The sequence below is a fragment of the Glycine soja genome, chromosome 1, assembly GCF_004193775.1.
Source record: "Glycine soja cultivar W05 chromosome 1, ASM419377v2, whole genome shotgun sequence".
NCBI lineage: Eukaryota > Viridiplantae > Streptophyta > Magnoliopsida > Fabales > Fabaceae > Glycine > Glycine soja.
Window position 1 is genome coordinate 49,337,344 of NC_041002.1, and position 23,327 is coordinate 49,360,670.

Sequence of the window (23,327 nt, forward strand, 5' to 3'; positions counted from 1 at the left end):
CTTAAACCCAAAAAATACAATTTCGTTGAATTTCTCAACCCAGAATACAATAAAGTTGTATTTTCGTTGTGTGTTTTTTTGAAACAAAAAAAAAACCCAACGAAAAAATGTTTTTTTTTTTTGTATTTCTTTACCTACAAATACAATTTCGTTGTGTTCTAGGTTGAGAAACACAACAAAATCATATTTTCTTTGGATTGTTTTAGTTTTTTTAATATTAAAATTATCCATTTTAATTTATCATTAACTTGGATTATTGTTTAATTTATTTATTTTTTCTCCTAATTAAAAATTTTATTTGGTCATTTTAGATGGCTCACATGAAAGGAGCTTCCTATGTTGTTGGACGAGACCCCATTGGAGGTAGGGGTGATGTCACAAAGGCAAACAGGCGTTGACTTGTGATTGCATCAACACATCGTGATGCAGAGCCTCGACGACAGCAACAACATGCAGCATAGCTTAAGGCATATCCATAGATATCCCCCGATGATTGTATCATCAGACTATTGTTTGGAGGAGGCCCTAGTGATTTGACGTTGTTTTGATCCTATAATTAAGGACCACGTAGTTGGCCATGTTTGGATTGATGAGCCCTAAGTAGAGCTTAAGCTGGTTAGCCATGGTGGTTCAGTGATTCCTTATTTAATATTCATGTAGAGTCGATTCAAATAATGTAAGCGTCCATGTAGAGATTATTGGACATGAGAGTTGTACCTAAAGACACAAATAGTCATCAGGTTATACAATAGGCTTTGCTAATGGCACAAGAGGGTCTTGCAATTGGGCACAACATAATTAAAAAATAGTTGGATGCCATAGAGAAAAATAGAACCTGTACACTGGAAGCAGACCCTGGATATCAGAGAATGGAAGGCTACTATGAAATAAGAGTTGGATGCCATAGAGAAAAATAGAACCTGGGAGCTGGTTGATTTTCCACATAATAAACATTCAATTGATGTGAGGTGGGTGTTTAAAGTAAAGCTCAAAACAGATGACTCAATTGCAAAACACAAACCCAAGCTCGTTGCAAAAGGATTCCTTCAGAAACAAGGAATTGATTATACAGAAGTATATGCCCCAGTTGCAAGAATGGAAACAATCAGATTAGTAATTGTTGTTGCCAGTTCTAGAAATTGGACCATATGTCAGCTTGATGTCAAATATGATTTTTTGAATGGGCCACTAGAAGAAGAAGTATACATCTTGCAGCCATTCTTTATGGCCTCAAGCAGGCCCCTCGAGCTTGGAACAGATTGATTAACAATTTCCTTAGCAAACAAGGATTTGTGAAATGCACAGTAGAGTTTGGTGTGTATGTAAAGGAAATTCAGCACAAGAACTTGCTATTTGTATGCTTGTATGTGAATGATCTGATCATTACAGGAGATGCGAATGAAGAAATCGAGCAATTCAAAGAAAAGATGAAGTCAGAGTTTGACATGGCAGACCTTTGAATCCTGCATTATTTCCTTGGTTTTGAATTTATGCATACATGATAACTGCTAAATATGAACTATTTTTTATAATGAAAATAGAGTGAAAATATCTTTAAAAAATAATTATTTAGAAGTTATTCACTCTTAATTGTTAAGAACTGATGTTTTTCCTATTCATGACTTGTAGATATAAAAAAGAGAGATTAAAAGCCTAAAAGCTGAAGAAAATAGCAAAAAGTTGAAAAAGGCCTAGCCCAATACACGCTCAGCGCACAGGACGCGCTCAGTGCAAAAACAAGCATTGGTGTTAAGCGAGGGAGAAGCACGCTAAGCGCGAATACATACACCCTCGCTAAGCAAGCAGCATGAACTAAGTGTGAATACAGGCACCCGCGCTAAGCGAGCAGAGCATGCTAAGCGCGAGTACGCAGATCCAAGTTCACTTCAACAACTATAAAAAGAGAGTCAAACCAAGGAGAAAAGACACATCGAGTCTTAGAGCACTCTAATACACACCCAAAGCTTGAGAACTCTCCTTTACGGAATTCTCTCTTCTCTCTCATCATTTTCTATTCCCTTTTTCCATCCCTTCTCCTCCATTAGTTCTTATACCCCTCTTCTAGTGTAAGGCCCCTTATGGCTATGAGAGGATAAACTCTTAGTTAAGGCCTAACAGACCTAAAAAGCCAAAAGATGTATTGTATACTTTATATTTATCAATGCCACAAGTGTTTTCTTTTCTATTATCCTTTCTTACTTTTAATTTCATGCATCATTCATCCTTGCATTATTTTGGGGGTTAGGTGTTCGACAGAGGGTAATCCTTAATAGGAACACAAGGAAGGTTTTGCATGCATCAGTTTTAGGAATTAGTCGTTCGACAAAGGGTAATTTCTAATAGAACTAAAAGGAAGGGATACTTAATAAAATCATTGTTAGACATAGAGTGATTGCATTATGATCATACATTAAAGCAAACATCTAGAATTAGAATTTCATGCATTTTATCTATTAAATCTTTGCAAAGAAATTTGAAAGATGAATAGGTAAAATAAGCTTGTCATCGTGAGACATCAGGGGCAAGTAATCTAATAAATGTGGGTTGGATAAATTCACCTGATTGATAAAGAAAAAAATAAAAAAAGTAATACATCTTAGGCAAATAAGACATGTTAGGTCCTAACATTCTCATCTCATTGAATTTCATACTATTTCTTTTGTTTTTTATTAATAGTTATTATTTTATATTCAGCTCTTTTAAATTTATCTTTTATACATCATCTTATCTTTTCTTCTTATAAATTGGAAATTATACAACACAAATACAAAACAAAGTTCTTGTGGAAATCGATATCGAACTTCCCAGTCTTTACTACTTGGACATTTGGTACACTTTCCAAACGGTTAACAATACACATAAGGGAATTTTCCTACACCAAAGAAAATATACTGGTGGGGTTTTGAAACACTTTAATATGAAGAATTGCAACACAGCTCCAGTATCCGTGATGCCTAACTTGAAATTAACAGAAGAACTATATGAAAAGCTGGTTAATGCAACATTGTTCAAGCAGATTATTGGCTCACTCAGATTCCTGTGCAACAACAGACCCGACATTAGTTATGGAGTGGGATTGCTTAGCAGATTTATGGGTAATCCTCGAGCTCTTCACATGACTGCAGCTAAGCATATCCTGAGGTATATCAAGGGAACACATGATTTTGGTTTATTGTTTCCAATAGGTAATGATCAAAACAGATCATGCATTGAAGCCTACTCTGATTCAGACTGGTGTGGTGATAAGGTTGAGAGGAAAAGCACCTTTGGGTACTTGTTTAAGTATCTGGATGCACCAATATCCTGGTGTTCAAAGAAGCAAAGTGTAGTGGCACTCTCCTCTTGTGAAGCTGAATATATAGGGTCAGCTGAAGCTGCTTGTCAAAGTTTATGGTTGGAAGCCCTGCTCGAAGAGATGAAATTACAGTATGAAAGGCTAGTACAAATGTATGTTGACAATAAATCAACCATTAGCTTGTCAAAGAATCCAATTTATCATGGAAAAAGCAAGCACATCAAAAATAAATATCATTTCCTTAGAGGTCAAGTAAGTAAAGGAAGATTGGAGCTTGTATATTGCAGCACCAATGACCAAGTTGCTTATGTTTTCACCAAACCTTTGAAATATGAAAGATTTGAGAAGTTGAAAACCTTACTGAATTTAGAATCAGCTGAATGTTTTGGATTAAGCGGAAATGTTGGAGTGTAATCCAAATCTGAAAGTTAGTTAATATGGTTCCAGATATATATGGGTAACCATCCAGCTATATGTTGTTGTATATAAACTCATTTCTTGTATTGACTTTCATACCGTTAATGAGGAAGCCTATTTTTTCTCATCTTGCATTCTCTTCATTCTTCCTCTTATTCCTCTTAATATACAGATGTGTATCTAGCTTGCTCTAACAACATTCTGGGTCAACTAACTAAACGAACGTTTATTTAACAAAAGAGCAAAATCTGCAAAATTTTAAAAACAGGGAAAAAATTCATGAAATCATGAAAGTAAGGGCGAAAATTTTGTAATTAAGCCTTGATTTTTTCATTCTTGTTTTAAATTCAAGAAACCTACAAAATATGTACTCAGATTTTTCTTTCCTTCTTCTCTTGTATAGTAAATCATAAAATGAGAAGCTGTGGTGAACTGAGACTGCAGAAACACATTACCCTCGCTAGCTAATGAGAATGGCCTCAGATAATGAAAAGAGTTTAGAGCGGTGGTGCAGAAAAGGATGAATTTGGCCAGCTCAATCTCACGTGATGAACTGATTGTCCAAAAAATAAACGTCCATACCATGAAGCACAGCATGCACATTAATATTATGTATCCATATAGACACAGACAAAAAGCAAAAGATAATCAAAGCTCTTCCAAATTATGGAATGAAGTGAAGACAAATAAACCGCCAAGAAGCACAACACCGCCATAATTTATTTGTTCTCTTTCATTTCAAGTCCATTTTTATTTCCAAATTTAGATTCTGTGTGCCATTTAACTTGTCTTTAGATTAATTGACTCTCTCCCATCTTAATTTCACATGTATATGCATGTGCTGTTGTTTTCAGTTCCTTAAAACACATTATCAATCAACAAAACAGAAAGGTATTTTATTTCATATCCTAGCCTCGAACTTTGTCGAATAACTAATAACTTGTGTCCCTTACTAGCTCGTTTTTTAAACTTCATGGACAATAGATGTGAACTAATCACAATACATGATTGAGATAGTGTATATAAAAAAAATGTTTAGCATATATCCGGTATAGTTCAATCAGTAAGTAATCAGTTGATTCGGTACTAATTGTATTGTATTTGGAAAACCAACGGAATTAGTTTTAGCAAAAAGGATTAATTCATCATAACATAGTGAATCAAGATTCAATTTTTTGCTGGAACTCACATTTAGCGTTTGGCAACATATTTGTATAAAACAAAAAAAAAAAGGATTATAATTAGAAATGTCAAATGAATATGCACAAGTCACATATATATCTGCCACAAATGGATCTTTAATTTTAAACTCGATGAAATAATAAAATATGTGATTCAAATGAAGAGAGAAGTTCTGAAATTAAAATCCAACCACTTGATCTTCAATCCTCTCTCTGAATTGAAACTCAGATTCCACAGGCAAGTTGAGAGTGAGGTATTAGGCTCCTTTACCATGAAATTACGTGATCCATTCCATCCCCAACTTGTATGTTACTGAAATTGAATGAATATGGCAATGCTATCCCGCTTGTCCTAATAGGTCCTACACTTCACGTGCCATGTACTTATTCGTGATTCTCAGGGACCCCATTTTTATTTTCGCGATATTTTGCATCCCTTGCTATTAACTATTTTATATTATTAAATTTTTACTATAATATTTTGATATTGTATAGTTTTTTTTAAGCTGATATTATATTTTTTATTTTTGAAAGTTGATATTGTATAGTTATTACTTATTTAAAGGCTTGCACACTATTGACCAACATATTTTAGGTCCATTAGTCTTTTTAAATATATATTTTCAACCTCTTTAAAAATATATAGCTATAAAATGAGCTTTTAAAATAAAATAATTTAGTCCAAACTTAAATTTTTTTTAAAAAAAATCTGAGCCTTAAGAAAGAAACATATATTAGATAAATAAATGAGGGTTGAAATCTTAGATTTGAAATACATTTTGTTAAGGTTTAGATAATATTTTAAAGTTTAGTTTAACTTAATTCATTTCTATCACTAACCTTAGGAGAGTCCCAATTTTTTCACACCTTTTTTTTATGCCCTCTTCAGGTCTCTTTCTATCACAATTTCTTATAGTTGTCGGTTAGCGTGGGTGTGTAACACATATCAAATGGTGTGAAAAAAGATAAATATTGGCCTCAAAATCACGGCCTGTATATCTTCAAGACTTCATGTTGGCTTTCTCTATATAAAGGTCCCCATATCATTGCAAATCTCAATTAGAATTTAGGAGTGAGAGAGAGAAAACACTCCTTGAGCTCCACACACACAAAAACACTGTTGTGAAAACCATCCTAGCCTTGCTAATGAACACTGATCACATGGCCTCCCAATTTGCTAGTGAGGTAAGATGCATGAAACTAATGCATTGTGCAGCCTCTTATGGAGAAAGAGGAAACCGTTGCTCACTGTCTCATCGCCAAAACTATGGCTACCATCGATTCCAACCCGAAGAATGGAACTTCAGAGAACATCATAATAATAACAAAACCATGGGATGTGAAAAGGGTCCAAAACGTGGCACAAATAGAGGTAGACAACAAGCACAAAAGCTTCACAGGTTTGGCTTCTCGTACCTTGCATCATCTTTTCTTTACTTAGTCATAAAGGTTAAGGCCTTCTACAATGGATTTCTTGGAGATGTTGCTGGCGAAGCGAAAATGGGCATTGAAGCACCTACTGAGGCATATTTCTCAGTGCCAGTTCTTCCAAATTAACAAAGCTCCTCCTTTGAAGTAGTGGCAACATGTTCTCATGCATGTGTCTAGTTCACTAGTATATTATCTGAATGTTTATATTATTATTAAAATTGAGTAGAACTTTGTAATTATGTTGCTGGCTAGAGTTGTACTTCTATGCGCAGGTTTCTTAAAGAAGTTCCCTGCTAGCTTATGAAGTTAAAATACATTTTTTGGGAACTGATAAACATGTAATGATGTAATAAATAAACTTTGAACATAATGTTACTAGTATTTCGTTCTACATATTGGTCACTTTTTTGCCAAAAGCTGGTGTTACTAATTTAATAGTATGTGCTAATTAAGATTAAAATTAACCAATTGCACTACTAAAACATAAAGTGGGTACTATTAATATTGTTTAAACATTACTTACAAGGGTATATGTTCCATTTTGCAAGTTCTGACCACGTAACGTCGAGATATTTAAACTAATACAATTTTTTTAGGAATTGTTTCAAACACAAAGACTATCTATTCGATCAGATCAGCAAACGTATTCCAGAACATTCAGACACACGCATTTATCACATAGTTCCAAACTAAACTTAAATGTGAGATTAGCTAGCCCACATATATTCCATTCCTTTGTCAAAATAGGTTCGCTTGGATCAGTTGGATGTGTAGAAAACTCCAGAACATCAAATCAACATGTGTACCAAAGCTCCCATTGGGATGAGCCATGAATTTGTCACCACTCACCTTGATGGATTTGTTTTGATTTTACAGCAGCGGAGTTTCTAAAGATAGTGAAGCATGGAACCTAATTAAAAAACTATATAAAAATAACAAAGAACATGTTTGAATCATGAATAACGGCAGATTTGGAACAGAGCAGAGCAAAAGATTAAATTGAAATGTTTGAATCATGAATGTGTTAAAGGGAAGCTTGAAAATTGGGTGCCCAGTTTACCACATACCTGGACTTCTGTCTGATTGATTAGAAATTAGGATAATCTTGCCTAATTTATCAGGGTAGAAATCACAAGTATTTTCACTATAAGTAATTCGAGTCAAATAGGATAATATTGTGCTACATAATTCTCCGTCCTAATAAACTTGCATAATATAAATGCTTCTTGTCTTGATAATAATAATGAATTTGAGAAATTTGTCAAAAGATTTTCATATGCATTAACACAATATTTAATAAAGATCCAGTGAAAAAATTAATTTGGTCAAACTGTATTGAGCATTTATTTTTTGTTACCTCTAGAATTTAGTTCAGGCTTGACTCCGCTTCATGGAAAAGTTAGTTGAAATGTCAAATATTTGATGTACCTCTCACGGCATCCCAATTATAGTTTCTGATGCTGACCCAGGGGATAAAGCCATGAAGGTATGTACCTGTGCATAAGAGTTTCCCAAGTCATGAGGGAAAAACTACATTTACTTTCCATCCAAAGACGAATATGCAAGGATCTATGAGCCCCACTTCCCCACTTTCCTTTGGATCTGGTTCAGATTTCAGAGACAAGTATATGTTATCTAATGGCTTATATGACCATGTGACAATCTAAAGTTTTAACAACCTCATTTTGGCATTATATCTAAGTTTTTCTTTCTTTTTTTAAGATATATGAACTTTGCCTAAAGAAACTTTTAATGATTTCATTTGGCATTATATCTAAGCATTAGATATGGGTTTTATGTGTGACCTTGTTCTTGAACTTCTTTTACAATAAAGCATGCGTTGATGCATCAAAAGTATAACACATCTACACACTTGACAGATTATGTAGCTACCTTAATTGACACGGAGCAACATGCCTGGTTAACTTAACCAACCAACCTTAAAAGCATGAAAACTGAGAACACAACACAAATCTAAAACTAACCCATCCCTGCCCAACTTGCATCTTGCAGTACTCATGGTCCCACACTTAAAAGATTTCGCTCCAATCATAACTGTGTGTGTCAATTTGTCGTGAGGGCCCTGCTGCAATCTAATGCATTGATGATAACAGTAAAATGTCCTGAGCATCACTCGAATAGACAGATGAGCGCCATCCAACAGTTAGGAGCAGAATTGGCAATGGAAAACCTGTAATTTCAAGATTCCCTAGACTAGCAAAACAAGTAATTTGATTTCATTGTTGCGCAAACAATCTAAAAAATAGATAGTTAGCTACAGAATTTAGCAACTCCATACTGGATTCTGTTGTTACCATTCTTACATAAAGTGATACTCAGAATTTGATAACAAGCAGCAAGTGGATAATGAGTGTTATGGAGGAAAACAGTGACCTATACAATCTGACAAGAGAATAGGCAAAGAACATTGACTTCGTAAATCAACTGGTAAGAGTTTAACTTCCAGTCATTGTCGTAGGGCCATCACATAAGACCACAATTATGATGATCATCAAATTTCTGTCTAGTATGGACAGTTTCAGAACTTGCACCACAATCATGAAAAAATAATAGCAACCAACAAAAAGATCATGGTTGTAATACTGAAGGGGCCAGTAAGTGATACTGGCCTGAAAGGACACATCTGATAGGCAAAATTGATCATTTAGTTTCAACATCAACAGAAAACTGGCATATAGATGCTTTTTTCCTCAGTTTTCCTTTGAAATAAATAATGGCATTTACTTGATCCCAGAAATTTTTATCTCAAAAAATAATGCATAACAATATATTGTCTAAAATGACATATATGTTCACCAAAATCAGAAAATTACATAAATTTTGAAACTGTCAAGTCTGAAAATACAACAACCTTCTTTCTTCGGAAAGACTCAGCTGCAAATTTTTGGGGGGCTAAATCAATCAAACTCAATGAAATTTTCGTCACAAAACAAAAACTTCTAATGTTTGCTTTTTGGTAACTGTTGGCCTTCTTGCCAAGTGCCTGTGTTGAATTTATGACAATTTATTGTACACTTGCTTCCAGAACCTTGCTTTAATCTTCACAAATGGGAGATGAGATGGAACATGAAAGCTGATTACTCAAAATAACACCTCGCATACCAGAACATTTATTCCTTGATGATTTCAAATTCAGCACCAATTGGTAGATGATCACTTGGATAACTGAAGTTTGGCAGTCCACCAACAATATCAGCTGCATCGGAGTCTAGAAGTTCAAGAAAACTAATGGGTTTAATGTTATCAGAAGGGGAAAATAATATATAGTCAAGTGTTCCAGTGAAGCCAGGTGTGTAGTTTGTAAATGGTGGCTCTCCTCTTGTAGAAGCATAGACACTACATAAGGGAATAGGACTAGGAGACTCCTCTAAACAGTCTGGAGTCAGGTTAGATGAAGGATTGCCTGATACAAGGTACTGATAAACCTGTAAAAAATGAGAGATTTGATAAATTAGTAAAACATTGCAGGAAATACAACTCGTATTTTGAAAGCACATCCAAAGCTATGAACAAGTGCTCAAGCGTGACCAAAAGCAACATGGACAAACATATTGATAGCAAAAATACAAATCACTCAAGGTATTGCACTGTTCATTCTAATGCTGATTAAAAAAATCTTAAAAGCTGTTATATGTTACATATTAAAATATATTTGGTTGTGTTAAATTGGTTTAGCTAATTGTAAGAGTTCTATATTTTATTTTTGAACAGAATAAACAGTTTTCAATCAATAGCTATCAACATTGAATTGTGTTCAAGATCTTGTCAAATTCACAGTTTTTGTACTTAAAGATTACTACCAAAGTTTGGTCATCAATTTATTAAAAAAAATTCTCTCTGTCTTTTCTTTCTGGGAAAGAAGGTAAAGTGCACAGCACTCAACTATAACATCTCTGGACACATTTTGCAATTTCCCTTTCCCAGCAACTATTTCTATGCCATTCTTCTCTTTTCCTTTGAGATTGAAGGTTAATCAATAACCATGAGTTGCTAGCAGATTAATGCATCACGCAGGATTTCTGTGCAACAACAATCTTAATCTAGCACCTAGCTTCAAATAACAAGACAAGAGTTGGGCAAGATAGGAATATAACAAACAGGAACATTATAAACTAGACAAAAATAAGAAATAGGGGAGTTAAGATTTTAGGAATGCTAGTACCATATCTCCTGGCGTAGAATTGAAGTCACCAGCCAAAATGACTTCAGGTATGCACTCATATCTATCTGATATCAGTGTTTTAAATTTTGCTATCCGGGATAGAAGATATTTAGCTTGTGCAAGCTTGACATCAGCCCAATCAGGATCCCTGGGGAAGAAATAAATACAATTAATAAATTCCAACACTAATGTTAAGCAAACCCATGTTCCCATAACTCAATCCACATTGAGTCAAAATTTCAATAAAGTCAACAATGGAAAAAATGAAGTAAAACACACACAAGTCACTTCATTGCCAATAAATATGTGTTGGCCACAATAACAATATGATGAGAGCGATCTTTGAGTTTGAATGCAGCCATAATTCCAACACAATCACGCTTTAGTCTGACACGAGGGTCATTGAGATCTCCACGATCTTCTGAATTCGATTTAGATTCTGGTTCAGGAATTCAGTTAATGAAGAAATAGCACACTCTAATCTGTACAGGCATCCATGTAACCGCAATTTCTACATGTTAAAACAATGAATGCAGAAAAAAAAAAACTAAAAAAAAATAACAAAAGAAAAGATATAGATAAAAGGAAAACAGGGGAACACTGCAGCAATAGAAATGAAGTAGCAGACATAGAATTGAGCTTCTGCCAGTTTATAACAATGTCAAAACAGTATATGCTCAAGAGTCAAGATTGACTGTCTGTAATATTAAGAAGAAAATCTATATTTCAAACAGAATTATTTACTTTTCCTTTGCATTTACCATTTTTGGGTGCCACATCCTTTTGTTTATCTGACTGGACTGTCTGGATATTGGCGTGTTCATCATCATTTGAAGAGTTCCCATCAGGAACTGACTTTACAAGATCATTGTATTCAATTTTTTCCTCTAAGACCAACTCTGCACTAAACAGCAACAAGTAAGGATAAATTTAAGTAGACAAAGGTACCAAGGATGGAAAGAGCATCAATGAATATGTAATCACATCTATTAAATTCTTTTGGAGACAAAAATAACTAACAGTTAACCACAGAAGATGAGACAGGAAAGAGAGAAGATATAAACAGAACCATACTTATGTAAATATTAATTAACCAATAACTAGCAGAGTACCATTGTTGCTGGTTTTAATTACCAGAAAATTAAATTGGGGATTTTGCATTATAAGCATATCATTAACTATATTAACATTTGCATCAGAATAATATTAACAGTGTCCAAGGGATCGCAGGTTTTAAGTTGGAATCTTTCTAATTTTCCATTATAAACCAAACAAAACACTGACTTTGGACCTTGGGTTAGCAAAGTTATTCTAGTTCTCCCCAACTCTATTAAAAAAAACTTGTATCCAGGTGCAAAATCCAAGCCACTCAATAGTCACAGGTCCTGTAACTCTAGGTAAAATCTACATTTTAAACCACACCCTTCCTTTCAAAGCTACAAGTTGAATGAGTTTTACACAGAAGTTGAACATACCAGTCATGCTTGTAAAATAGCCCACACCCATCACGCTTCTGTCCACTTCTCTTAATATAAATAGAAGAATATCCTAGGTCCTGCATATTCCCCTTTGTAAAAGCTTTCAAATTCATCAACTTCCTGAAATGATTTATGATAAGAAGAATAAAAAGAAGAACATCATTTGAAAGAAAGTAATAAAAAAGCTGAAATCTACTCCTACATTATAAATTAGAATACACAAATTGGAGACCGAGACTCACTCTTCTGACTCTATCAATCAAACATGCCCAATATTCTCTCCTTAGGATGCACTTAATCATAATATAATTTGCATATTCAAAATTACATATATATTATAATTATAAATTTTAATTATATAAAAATAAACGCGTATCTTGTACAATGCACAATCAAAATGCTAAAATACTAGTGCAAAATATTAGTACGAGACACAGCATGTTTGCTTTTCCTGTTTCATTAAATGGGCACGTGCTCCAAAGCACAATTTTGTGAGAAGCAACAAATTCTTGCTTCTCCTTGTTTGTTTAGTAGGCTTCTAACACAAAAACAAACACATTGACAATCGTTTGACAAGAAGAAACGAAAAAAACCTGTAGACAGAAAAAATCAGCTCCCAAGTTCTTGAGAACGGCCAAAATAGTGTTTGAACGAAGTTTCCATCTGCAGCAAGCAAAACTAGTAATGGTAAAAATCAAAACTAGTGAAATTACCGATACAACTTTTACGATCATTAAGTTGAAACATAAGATACAAAGCACATTACTTACTTGAGACTTGGGGAAGGAGAGTGTGGGAGCAGCGGGCTCTTCACATAAGCCTACATTAAAAATCAAAATCTTATTTTTCTTTTTTAAATAAACAGTAACAGTGTATGCGTCCGTACAATATTCGAAACGGTTACAGATAGCGTACCTGAGCCAAAATGTTATACGAAACAAGACTGAATCAGAAGCCTGAACAAAAGTTCAGAAGCGAAAGAGCATAATTGAATTGAATGTTGCAAAGTGAAAAAAAGAATCGTCAGGTTTAGTTCTGGAATGTATGTCTGCGCCTTCTACGGATACGAACTTGGGAAACGCTGGGGAGAAACTACTCATCTTCCTAACAACACTTCATTCAGCAAAAAGTGTCAGAAAGGGGCTGAAAAGTGAAAACAGTTCTTCAAATAAACGTTAATGGAGTAATACCTAGTGTGTGGGAACTACTCTTGCCATAGCCCCTCCTTCACCCATGACGGCAACTACTTCTCCCAAGACTTCATCTTCTTCTCCTCACGAGTCAGAACGTCCTCCCCCTCCTCCTTCGCTTCTGCGTTGCCATTGAAGGAAGTTAAGAATGCAAGCCATGGTGTTTTGTCTTGCAGAATAATATTTCTGGAATAATTCTTTCTATTTTCAACTATTATTCTGAAACATAATTCCAAAAGCTACGCAGAAGACAAAATAGAATTTCTACAATGTATAAAATGTTTTTTTTTTATATTTTTAACCATTATTTTTTATTGTTATGTAATAGACATGTAGAAAGTTATTTGTTAATATCATAAAACATATAATTTCAAAAAAAAAGTTATTTTTGTTGTTATAGAACACGTATTTTAAAAGTTATTTTTTTATTATTATAGATTAGAAAGTTATTTTTTTGAAAAAGTATAATATTTTTTATCGTGATGACATTAATTTTATTATCAGAAAATCTATCTCATCATCTTTAATCAAATCTCACCTCTTCAAATCCCTAAGAACAATGAGGTTGTGACGTCTTTTTCTAAAAAGTTTTAGTCGTTTTGATTCTAAGTGCCCAAACTTAAGAAAGGTCCAACCCTAGTGTTAGATTAGATGGACTGGCCCAAAGTTGGCGCAACCAAAGGTCCAAAACAAGGACTATTTTATTTTTCTTTACTTTGTTTGTTGGATTGAAAGATAGCTATTGTAATACTACCTTTTTTTTTCATATTTTAGAATTATAATTATGTTATGAACTTTATTTATTTATATATAAAAATAAATAAATAAATATTATTTCTCTATTTACACCGTATTGGCCTCTCACCCACCAAAAACACAAATATGAAAAAAAGGAAGACATATTTTTCATCTTATATGTTCGATACTTGTGTTTAAGGAATTCCTTTAGTACCATTTTTCTTCACACTCACTTTTTCCGGTAACAAAACTCAAATTTAAGAACTTTTTTTGAAATATTAAAATAAGGACATAATAAAAAATATAATAATTAATATTTTCTATTAATTATTTTAAAAAATAATATATTTTCATAATCAAAAGTTATGAAACTAATCTCTTAAGATGTAGAATTGAATATCAGGATGCTTAAAGAAGTCAATTATCTATCAAATAAAGTATTTTTTTAACAAGTAAAAAGATAAAGAAATATAAGAAATATGTAGAATTCCCATCCATAACAAATAATGACATAAATGGATTCTCAATTAAAATTTTCATTTGGGTTGTCTTTCGAAAAAATCTACCATCAAAACCACATCCCCTCCTTTTTTTTAAGGAATAATAGAAATATTGTTGATATTTGGAACAAGTTTATATTTGTAAAAAAAAATAATTGTAATAAAAAATAAAGTAATCATAGAATTTCATTAGCATATAGTCAAGAAAGAAATTCAAATTAAAATGTATAAAATTATTAAAAAGGGAAAAATTAACAAAAAGTAAGTTGACCTAACCCATTGAATTATACCTATATTTACTATTATGATATTCAATGCTTAAAGAAGGCAATTATCTATCAAATAAGTATTTTTTTAACAAATAAAAAGATAAAAAAATAAAGAAATATAAGAAATATGTAGAAATCCACAACAAAAAATGACAGAAATGGATTCTCAAATTTTCTTTTTTCTCCTCATTTTGGTCAATTGACTATAGAAACTTTTACTCGAGGAGGTGCTCTAGGCCCAATTAATATAGCCTATTCTGGTGTTTATCAATGGTGGTAATTGGACGTGAACTCACCTTGTTGGTACGCATGTGTTAACACTCTTCCTCGTTCTTCTTTCTTCTTCTTTCTAGTTTAATTGTTTTGGTACATGTTGGATCATTTGGTTAGTGTTTGATATAATGTCTCAATCAAGAGTTGCATCTTCTTCAAGTGTTAATAACAATGAATTAAGAGTCAAATATTAAAAAAAAATTGTTATTGCCTTAAAAGACTCATTTATAGTGCAAATTATTAATTTGTTATTGAGTATTTAATAAAGATGTTAGAATAATTTCGTCTGATCACATATTTTAATTAATATTAATTAACGACGTTAATAGAATGGAGAATAAAAGTAATGTAAAAAGAAAAATGGGTATGAGATTCAATTTGAGAAAAACACATGGGATGTAAGAGTAATAAAGATGTTAGGACAAAATCTACTCATGTATTTAATTGATGTTAGTTAACGACATTTACAGAATAGGATAAAAGTAATATAAAAAAGGAAAAACATTCAATGCAATTTGAGAAAAACACAAGGATATAAATATAATTTACTCTTAATTTTTTTGTTTATCTTTCTTATTATATTCCACGAGTCTCTTTGTTAGTGGTAAAATTTGTTGCATAATTTGTTATATATAGATAACATTTCTCAAATTTTAATAACCATGTTATTTTTGTAATAAAATAAAAATTAAATTATTTAGCATATATAAAGTTGATGTGGTGGTGAAAGGAAAAAAAACACGAGAAGAGATCACATGTTTTAATTTCTCGTTAATAAAAACTAATAATGTTAACCATTAATATTTAATAATAATAAGAAGAAGGTGAAGTCGCCTATTTATGAAGGACGTATATATTTTTGTATGCACTATCAAAACCAGAAGTTCCAATGATGAATTGATGATGATAAACGGAAACAACGAACCATGTTATTTTGATTAATTGGATGTGAGAAGCTGAGGCCTTATGACACTACATCCTCGGAAGCAATAGCTATTGCGGGCCAATGACGCCATGCACAGTCTTTTGTTCGTTGCGGCAAATGACTTCACTTGACTTATGGATAAGCTGATAAAGCTGAATCAATTCGTCAATTCTTATAGATAAGTTTCCACTTGCGTTTCAAACAAGTCTCCAAATTTCGTTCAAAAGAGTGGAAAATCATACTCTTTTCTAAAATGAGAACAAGCTCAGTGGACCTAAGCCTAATCGTTATGATGATGATCACGTTCAACCATTTTGATGCAAAATATTGCAATCCAAGAGTCAAATTTCTTGTATATATCACATGTTGGTTATATTATTTTTTAGGCTTTAGATCTAGAGTATATTGTATTTCTAATCAAATTGCATGAAATTGTCATCAACTAGCTACATTCCATGCAGTGCCCAATTACTAGTTGCATTATATTATCCATTACGATAAGATCTCATTATTGACGGCTGCTCAACTGTTCACATTTTAAGCTCTTTTATAAAATGTATTATTTGGAATAATTTTAAATCTTCTACTTAAGACATTAATTAAATATATTTATATTTAGTTCTTTCTTTATAATTAAAAAAAATAAGTATATTAATAAAATAATCTTACAAGATATATATAAAATTACTCTCGATTTGGCAATATCGAACCATTAATAATTAACCACGAATATTTCACCTGATATACATTAATTTTTTATCATTTGATATATATTAATTTGAGTCTTGAAAATGACATAATTACTTTATGCAGAGTTTGTGTTTGATAAGCAAAGAGATTCTATTAATTCTACATAATGGTAGCTACAGTTCAGTCCTGATACCAAACACCACCACCCAATAACAGAATAAGAATATGTATATTTTTTTTTTCTTTTTTAGCAAAGCTAAAAATTTAAAAAGGGAGTAAAGGGAATATTCCAATTCTTTTTGCAAAGTTAAGTTGCCTTGGCTATTACAATTGAGCAATGCAAGATAAAGGATCAATATACCAGTCTGTAATATTAAGCAACTAAATTCAATGTTTAGATGAATTTTCAAGAATTCAATTCATCACGAAACTGATATTTATATTTGGAAAAAAAAAGTGTTTGAACAGTTTCGATTCACGTTTGTTAGATTGGATGTCATTTCAATAAAATGATACAATTAGTGTGCAATTTGTAATTCTTCAAAGAACTAGTATTATTAAACTTACTGTTTCTTACACAAATTCTCAGAAGCACGTTTCCTTTCTTTAATGTTAACACACAATTGCTTATTACGGTTAAGATGATTCGATGCAAGCTAAGTATTAGGCAATAACTTGACCGGTGCAGTTGCTGGCTTCCTTACTAGCACCGTTAGTTAGTTAGTTAAACCAACTGAGTGACGAAATGCAGTTAGGTTCACCATCCACATTATTTTTCCAATGGCTTTTTGTGATTGGTTTTTTCTAGCCAACTTTCTATGAAATGCTTCAGATGCTATCCAAACAAAGTCCTTTTCAAGTATTGCTTTTCGCGTTCTCTGAACTTCTGGTTGTTCCATATTAATTAATTAGATTTCGCCATCACATGCCCCATGCGACGCACTTAAATTTTTCAGCTGCCACTATGTTCACGCATATGGGTTGCCTCATATAATTTGCCTATCCTTATCTGTTTTGTTTAGACAAATCATTATAATTAATTATTGTATGGAAGATTCTTAAAAGAGGATTCAATTCTGTATTAGGCTTATAATTAGTGTGTTGATTGTCAGAGGGAGTAAGGGATTAAGTTACTTATAACATATTTGATGAGAATGTTTATATAAGTTGTTTAATCTTAAGTAATGTTATTTAACTTTTTTTTTTCATTGAAGTATATGACATGAAGTTATATATATAAGCATGGCATTGTTTAAAACATTTATACCAAACATAACATATTTTTAAGTATTATAAGACTTATAAAATTAAGTTAACCACCCACTTTAGTAGCTTTAGTATTGGAGTGAAATTTTGTATAAAGAATTTAAATTTATGTGGAATAAGACTCATAAAATTAAAATAAATAATTCATTTATGAATTATAAATACTCTTATTAGAGGTATTTTTTATTTAAGCTGATTGGACTTTATTAGTGATATGATATCCTCTAAGTATTCAAGATAATTCTATATGTAAAATTTAAATTTTAGACCACCCATTAAGTTGAAATAACTCTAAATGATATCAAGACTCAATTATAATATATCATACAAATGAATTTATTTATGAGTGGGTTCTTAACTTATGTTTAGTGAACCATATGCTGTAAGACAGAATTTAAGAACTCTTAAAAAATTTCACTTCAATAATAAAACTCTTAAAAACTTGAAATGGGTCTCACATTCACCATACATCTTTCTATTTTTTTTATTGGATCTAATCAGCAAAATAATATTTTATTATTAAAAACCCAATTTTGTATAAGAACTCTGTTTATATAAGAACAAGTTGTACACTTGACAACCACTTGAGTATGTTTCAATGGTTGAAATTCATAAGAACAAAATCTTATTTATAAGAACTCCAAGATACTCGTTTGTTGACTTCACCGGCCAAAAGGAAACAAGGCAAGGTGGTGATGATTTCATCATAAGTCAAGTATAGTAGTGAACAAACTAGGAGCTCAATATTAACTGTTGGGGTACATATAACGAAGAACAGGACATATTTAAATTCATCAATTAAATAAAACATAACATATTATACTAATTCATTAATTTCAATAGTAACTAGTAAAGTATTTATTGAATTAGTATTTGTTTGCATGAATGTTGACAAAATTAATTTAAAATAAAATTAATTTAAAAATAATGTGATTTGTGTTTGAATATTTTAATTATATAATCAAGTTATGAATAAAATTTGATATAAATTTATTAAAATAATACAAAAGTTATTCAATTTAGATTAAAATCAATTTTAAAATCTTCGAGAACATAAAATCAAACATATAAAAATCTATATAAATTCAAAATGAATTCTCTGGTATCAAATCAAACACACAACTTAATTGGGAAGGTTATGATTTGGAGAAAGATAGTGGCGTTTTTGTTAGGGTTTGAAGGGAGGAAAGGTATAAGAAAGTGCTTTTGGGTTTGGCGCACAAAGGTAAGACAAGAAAAAGAGGTTGGCGCCTTTAGGTGGGCATTGGATGACAGCTTTTTTTATTAATGGGAATGGGAATATAACAACCTATATAGGTAAGGGTAAGGTTTAGTGAAACGGTGATGTGGCATTTAAGAAATCACCGTCAATCGCGTGCCAGTTGTATTGCAGCTGAACTTTAACAAATTGTAAACCCTAGTAGTCCAATCCAATCATGGCCTTCACATTCCTTATGTGTGTACATACTATGGTGTACCCGCCTCCACCTTACTCTCCATGAACTCTGTTTCATGCTGCCCTTGACAAAACCCTTTTTTTGGTATATAGCACAATTGTTGGAGCTTTGTAGGATTACTGGGTCAGTCTATTCTTCCATTTGAATTCAAGATTATATTATTAATTAGATTGGTTTAAAAATTATTGTAATAGTTATTTATTAGATAAGTTTAAACATTTTAATTCAAGATTATTAGATAAGTCTAACTTTTCATTATATTAAGATGATTGGTTTTAATTAGGGTCTTTAAAAAATTATTTGTTATTGTTTTTAGTCCATTTGATTTATCTTATGTGTAAATATATTTTTTATAAATGTTTTTCTCGTTTTCATGCTATTGGTAATGTTTTTATTTTAATAAATTAATAATGTAACTATATACAAGTATTTTACGAAATTTGATTGCTACATATTTATTAGATATGGAATTTAGTTTTGATGGTTGACCTTCTCTAGTTCTAACGTGCAAGTCTAGCTTTTCATTATATTATGGGTAAATGGTTAATTTAGTAATTTATACTCGCGGACAAATTTGTATATGTATTATAAAAATTACTTATTTAATTCACAAATATAAAATGCTATGACAATTTGATTCAACGGTTAAAATTATTTTGACTCCGTTAATGGTTCTAGTCTACTTAGCTCAAACTGGTTTACATGGCAAAGTAAGTGTATAACATGCACGGACTAAATTGTCATTAAAATTAAAAAGTATAAAACACCACAAAAAGTCTTTTCTTGAACATTTCCTTTTCTCAAAGCCAACCCCACCCACTAGACCATATCCCACTCCTCTCTCTTTGTTGTCGTGATGCACATCATTCCCACTCTGAATTGTCCTTTCTCCGGTGGCCACTTGCGAGAACACGGAGGTTAGCCACACGAATAGAACGTGATGCCATCCCTACCACCCTAGACCAGAACGCAAATGCGATGCACATTCTTCCCAGCACTGGTTGCACTTCCGTCTAGTGGTTGCTTGTGAGAACTCTACCAGAAGCAACACAACCTGAGCAACCGGTGGGAGCACAATGAGAATGCGATGCATAGTGAGAATATACGTCTTCGTGGACTACTTTGTTAGTTACTAATATTTGTCAAAGATCAATTTGTCAATAAGTATATATTTTTTGGTGGAAAATCTTTAGAAGGAAAGTTTATCTGTACATAGTCATTATGTTTGTTGCTTCGAAAATTAATACATTAAAAAAATGACAATTTAATCTAAAATGATGTAAAAATTTACTGTGCACATATGTATTTATCACATGAATGAGTGCGAGTCACGTAAGTTATGTCCGCTAACAAAGACAGAATGATTTTAACGATTAAATCAAATTGTTATAATATTTAATATTTACGAATTGAATAGATAATTTTTATAATAAAGTGATAAAATTATAAACAAATAAATTATAGAAACTAAATTCATCATTTAGTCTTAAGACTATGGATGCTGAAATATCTAACCCAAAAAGTAATAATTTACTTTTTTGAGTCAATGAAACATCAATAGATGCTTACCTTTATTCCGCAAAGACAATATTAGAACATTATCAAGGTGATAGGTATTTCAGAGAGAGGTAGGCACACTTCCATCAAATCAACGTGTAAAAACTTGAATGATGTTTTCCAGTTTTCACAAACAGTAAATGTAATTAAGGAAGGCGTGGCATAGATCACGTAGAAAAGGAAATCAGGAGATAAATGTCAAGTAAATTACGCCTTGGGACCAATGTTCAATCGTGCATGTACATCTAATTAAGGCACGTTATATTTTTTGGGGGCTTTGGTTTTTCATTCATATTTATTAGAATAATTTTTTTCCATAGAAATCAAAAATATGTCAAGAGGCATATAATAACTCACACGCCTCTTATTTAATCAATCAAATTAAATCCCTCTACCATAAATTATTCTACATAAGACATAACTTAACATTATATATAATTATATATTTGTAAGTGATAATTCAAACTTTAGTTTATCAGAGATTGATTCCTTCTATTAGACTTGTTCTTCATTAATTAATGTGGCACAATAAATTCCTTTATTTTTTTTATAAGTATGACCTCGTTTATTTAAAATTAAAAAAGTGCTTATAATTTTTTTAAAAAATATTTTTTAAGAAATAAATATGATTTATTTAAAAAAATAGACAGTATTTTTAAGTAAAAATAGTTTAAATAAATATGCCAAAAAAAAATGACTTGTTTTATTTAAAATTATTTTTTAACAAATGAACCCAAAATATGTTATGCCACAATCCATAACCAAGAGGAGTGTATGCTCGAGACTTTTTTGTGAAATTAAAAAACCTAAAGTTCAAAAAATAAAATATTTTGTTAGTGTAAATTGAGGTTTAGTTAAGTTTTTTAAAAAATATTTTTTTATTTAATCTTTTATTTTCAATTTATCAAATGATTTTTTTTGTTAAATGCTTCTGTTTATTTTATCCATTTGATACATCTAATCTAAATATTACGATTTTTTATTTAATTTTTTAAAAAAATATTACAAATCAAATGAGAAACTTATGATATTTATGAAAGTAAAAGGAAAGTTTGTCATATTTAGAATTGAGAAGAAATTCTCATTTTAAGAGACCAAATAAAAATGAAAATTATATTACAGAAAGATCATTCCATAAAGAAAAAACATTTTAGAAAACAACTTTTTTTTATAAAATTTTCAAAATTTTCATTGCTCATCAAGTAAATAACTTTGTTTATGAAAATTACAGAAAGATCATTTCAAAATTTTCATTGCTCATCGAGTAAACACTTTGATGAAGAATGCATTCAGACGCAAACTGCAAAGAGTTCACCTTTTTTCACATTTTCTTTATTATGGAAAAAAGAAACTAGTGGAAGGAGAGGCGAGCTCAGGATGACAAGAATAAGAGCGTTCACAGGAGAGCATGGCTCCAAAGTGGGAGGTTTCATGTTCTAACTTTTATTTAGTCGGCGCCAAGGTTCAGGTTTTCACATTTGAACCACTCATTGATTGATGTGATTCGGTGCAGGCGACATTCGGGTCGGACCCCAGAGACAGCATCAATCTTGTTATTGCCAAAACTCATTTTATAATATTTTTTCTTATTTTTCACAACAACACCTTCTTATTTATTCCTAGATCAAATTAAATGTATTCACGGTACAATTGTCTCTTTCCAACTTGTTATTGTTATATATAATAAGTGATAAATTTATTCCCTTTTACAATAATTATTTTTAATATAATTTCTCCATTTTATATTATACAATGTTTAACATTTTGCCATAAAATACAATTAACTTGTTGAATTTTAAAAAAACTATTAAATAATTTCTTAATATATTATTATTTATCTCTCTTATTAAGTACTTATTCACTCTTATTATATATTATTCACATCAAATGTTAATTAAAGATAACTCTAAAAAAAATATTTAATATAACATTGATTTTGTAAAATAACATCACACTAAAACAATTTTTTTTCTCTAAAATGTGAAGGAAGGGAGTATCATTATACTAGTATATATTTTTGTTGGTTTTTATAATAAGAATTTTAAAACTTAAACTATAAATGATTTTTATATTGGTTATTCATATTTATTAAAAAAAATTTCACAAGTCGCACTTATTTTTTACAGGTATTAATATGTTTTAACGTAGTTGCATAGGCTAAGAACATGAAATCACTTTTTGTAATCTAAAACAATCTTATATAGTATCATTTCAACTACAGATTTGGTGTTACAGGTATTAATATATATTTAATACAAGCGTTAATTTTCATTACATATTTAAAAATTTAAATATATATTAGAAATTACTCATTTGATAATTTAATTATGATTCGGTTTTATATGGAAATTTCATGAGCATGGGGAGCGTTCTCATTTTTTTCATAAATTAAAATTTTATCTTCAACTGACTGAGATCCTAATTTTAGGGACATTCTGCAACTAAGTTTCCTCTGTCGGACTGTCACTTACATTTGT

The 23,327-nt window shown here is 31.3% G+C and overlaps 1 protein-coding gene and 1 pseudogene across 2 annotated transcripts; one reads left to right on the forward strand and one right to left on the reverse strand.

The window, feature by feature from the left end:
* Window positions 1–5,944: 5,944 nt before the first annotated feature.
* LOC114418497 lies at window positions 5,945–6,715 on the forward strand. Its single transcript, XM_028383875.1, has one exon. The coding sequence runs from the start codon at window positions 6,040–6,042 to the stop codon at window positions 6,448–6,450; it is 411 nt and encodes a 136-aa protein (XP_028239676.1). The 5' UTR covers window positions 5,945–6,039; the 3' UTR covers window positions 6,451–6,715.
* Window positions 6,716–8,972: 2,257 nt separating this feature from the next.
* Window positions 8,973–13,085, reverse strand: LOC114391646 (annotated as a pseudogene). The gene is made up of 9 exons (XR_003662168.1): window positions 13,057–13,085; window positions 12,901–12,928; window positions 12,756–12,805; window positions 12,579–12,648; window positions 11,983–12,105; window positions 11,269–11,411; window positions 10,804–10,946; window positions 10,508–10,655; window positions 8,973–9,770 (listed from the first exon to the last, which is right to left on the reverse strand). The product of XR_003662168.1 is annotated as a carbon catabolite repressor protein 4 homolog 4-like (transcript).
* Window positions 13,086–23,327: the final 10,242 nt, after the last annotated feature.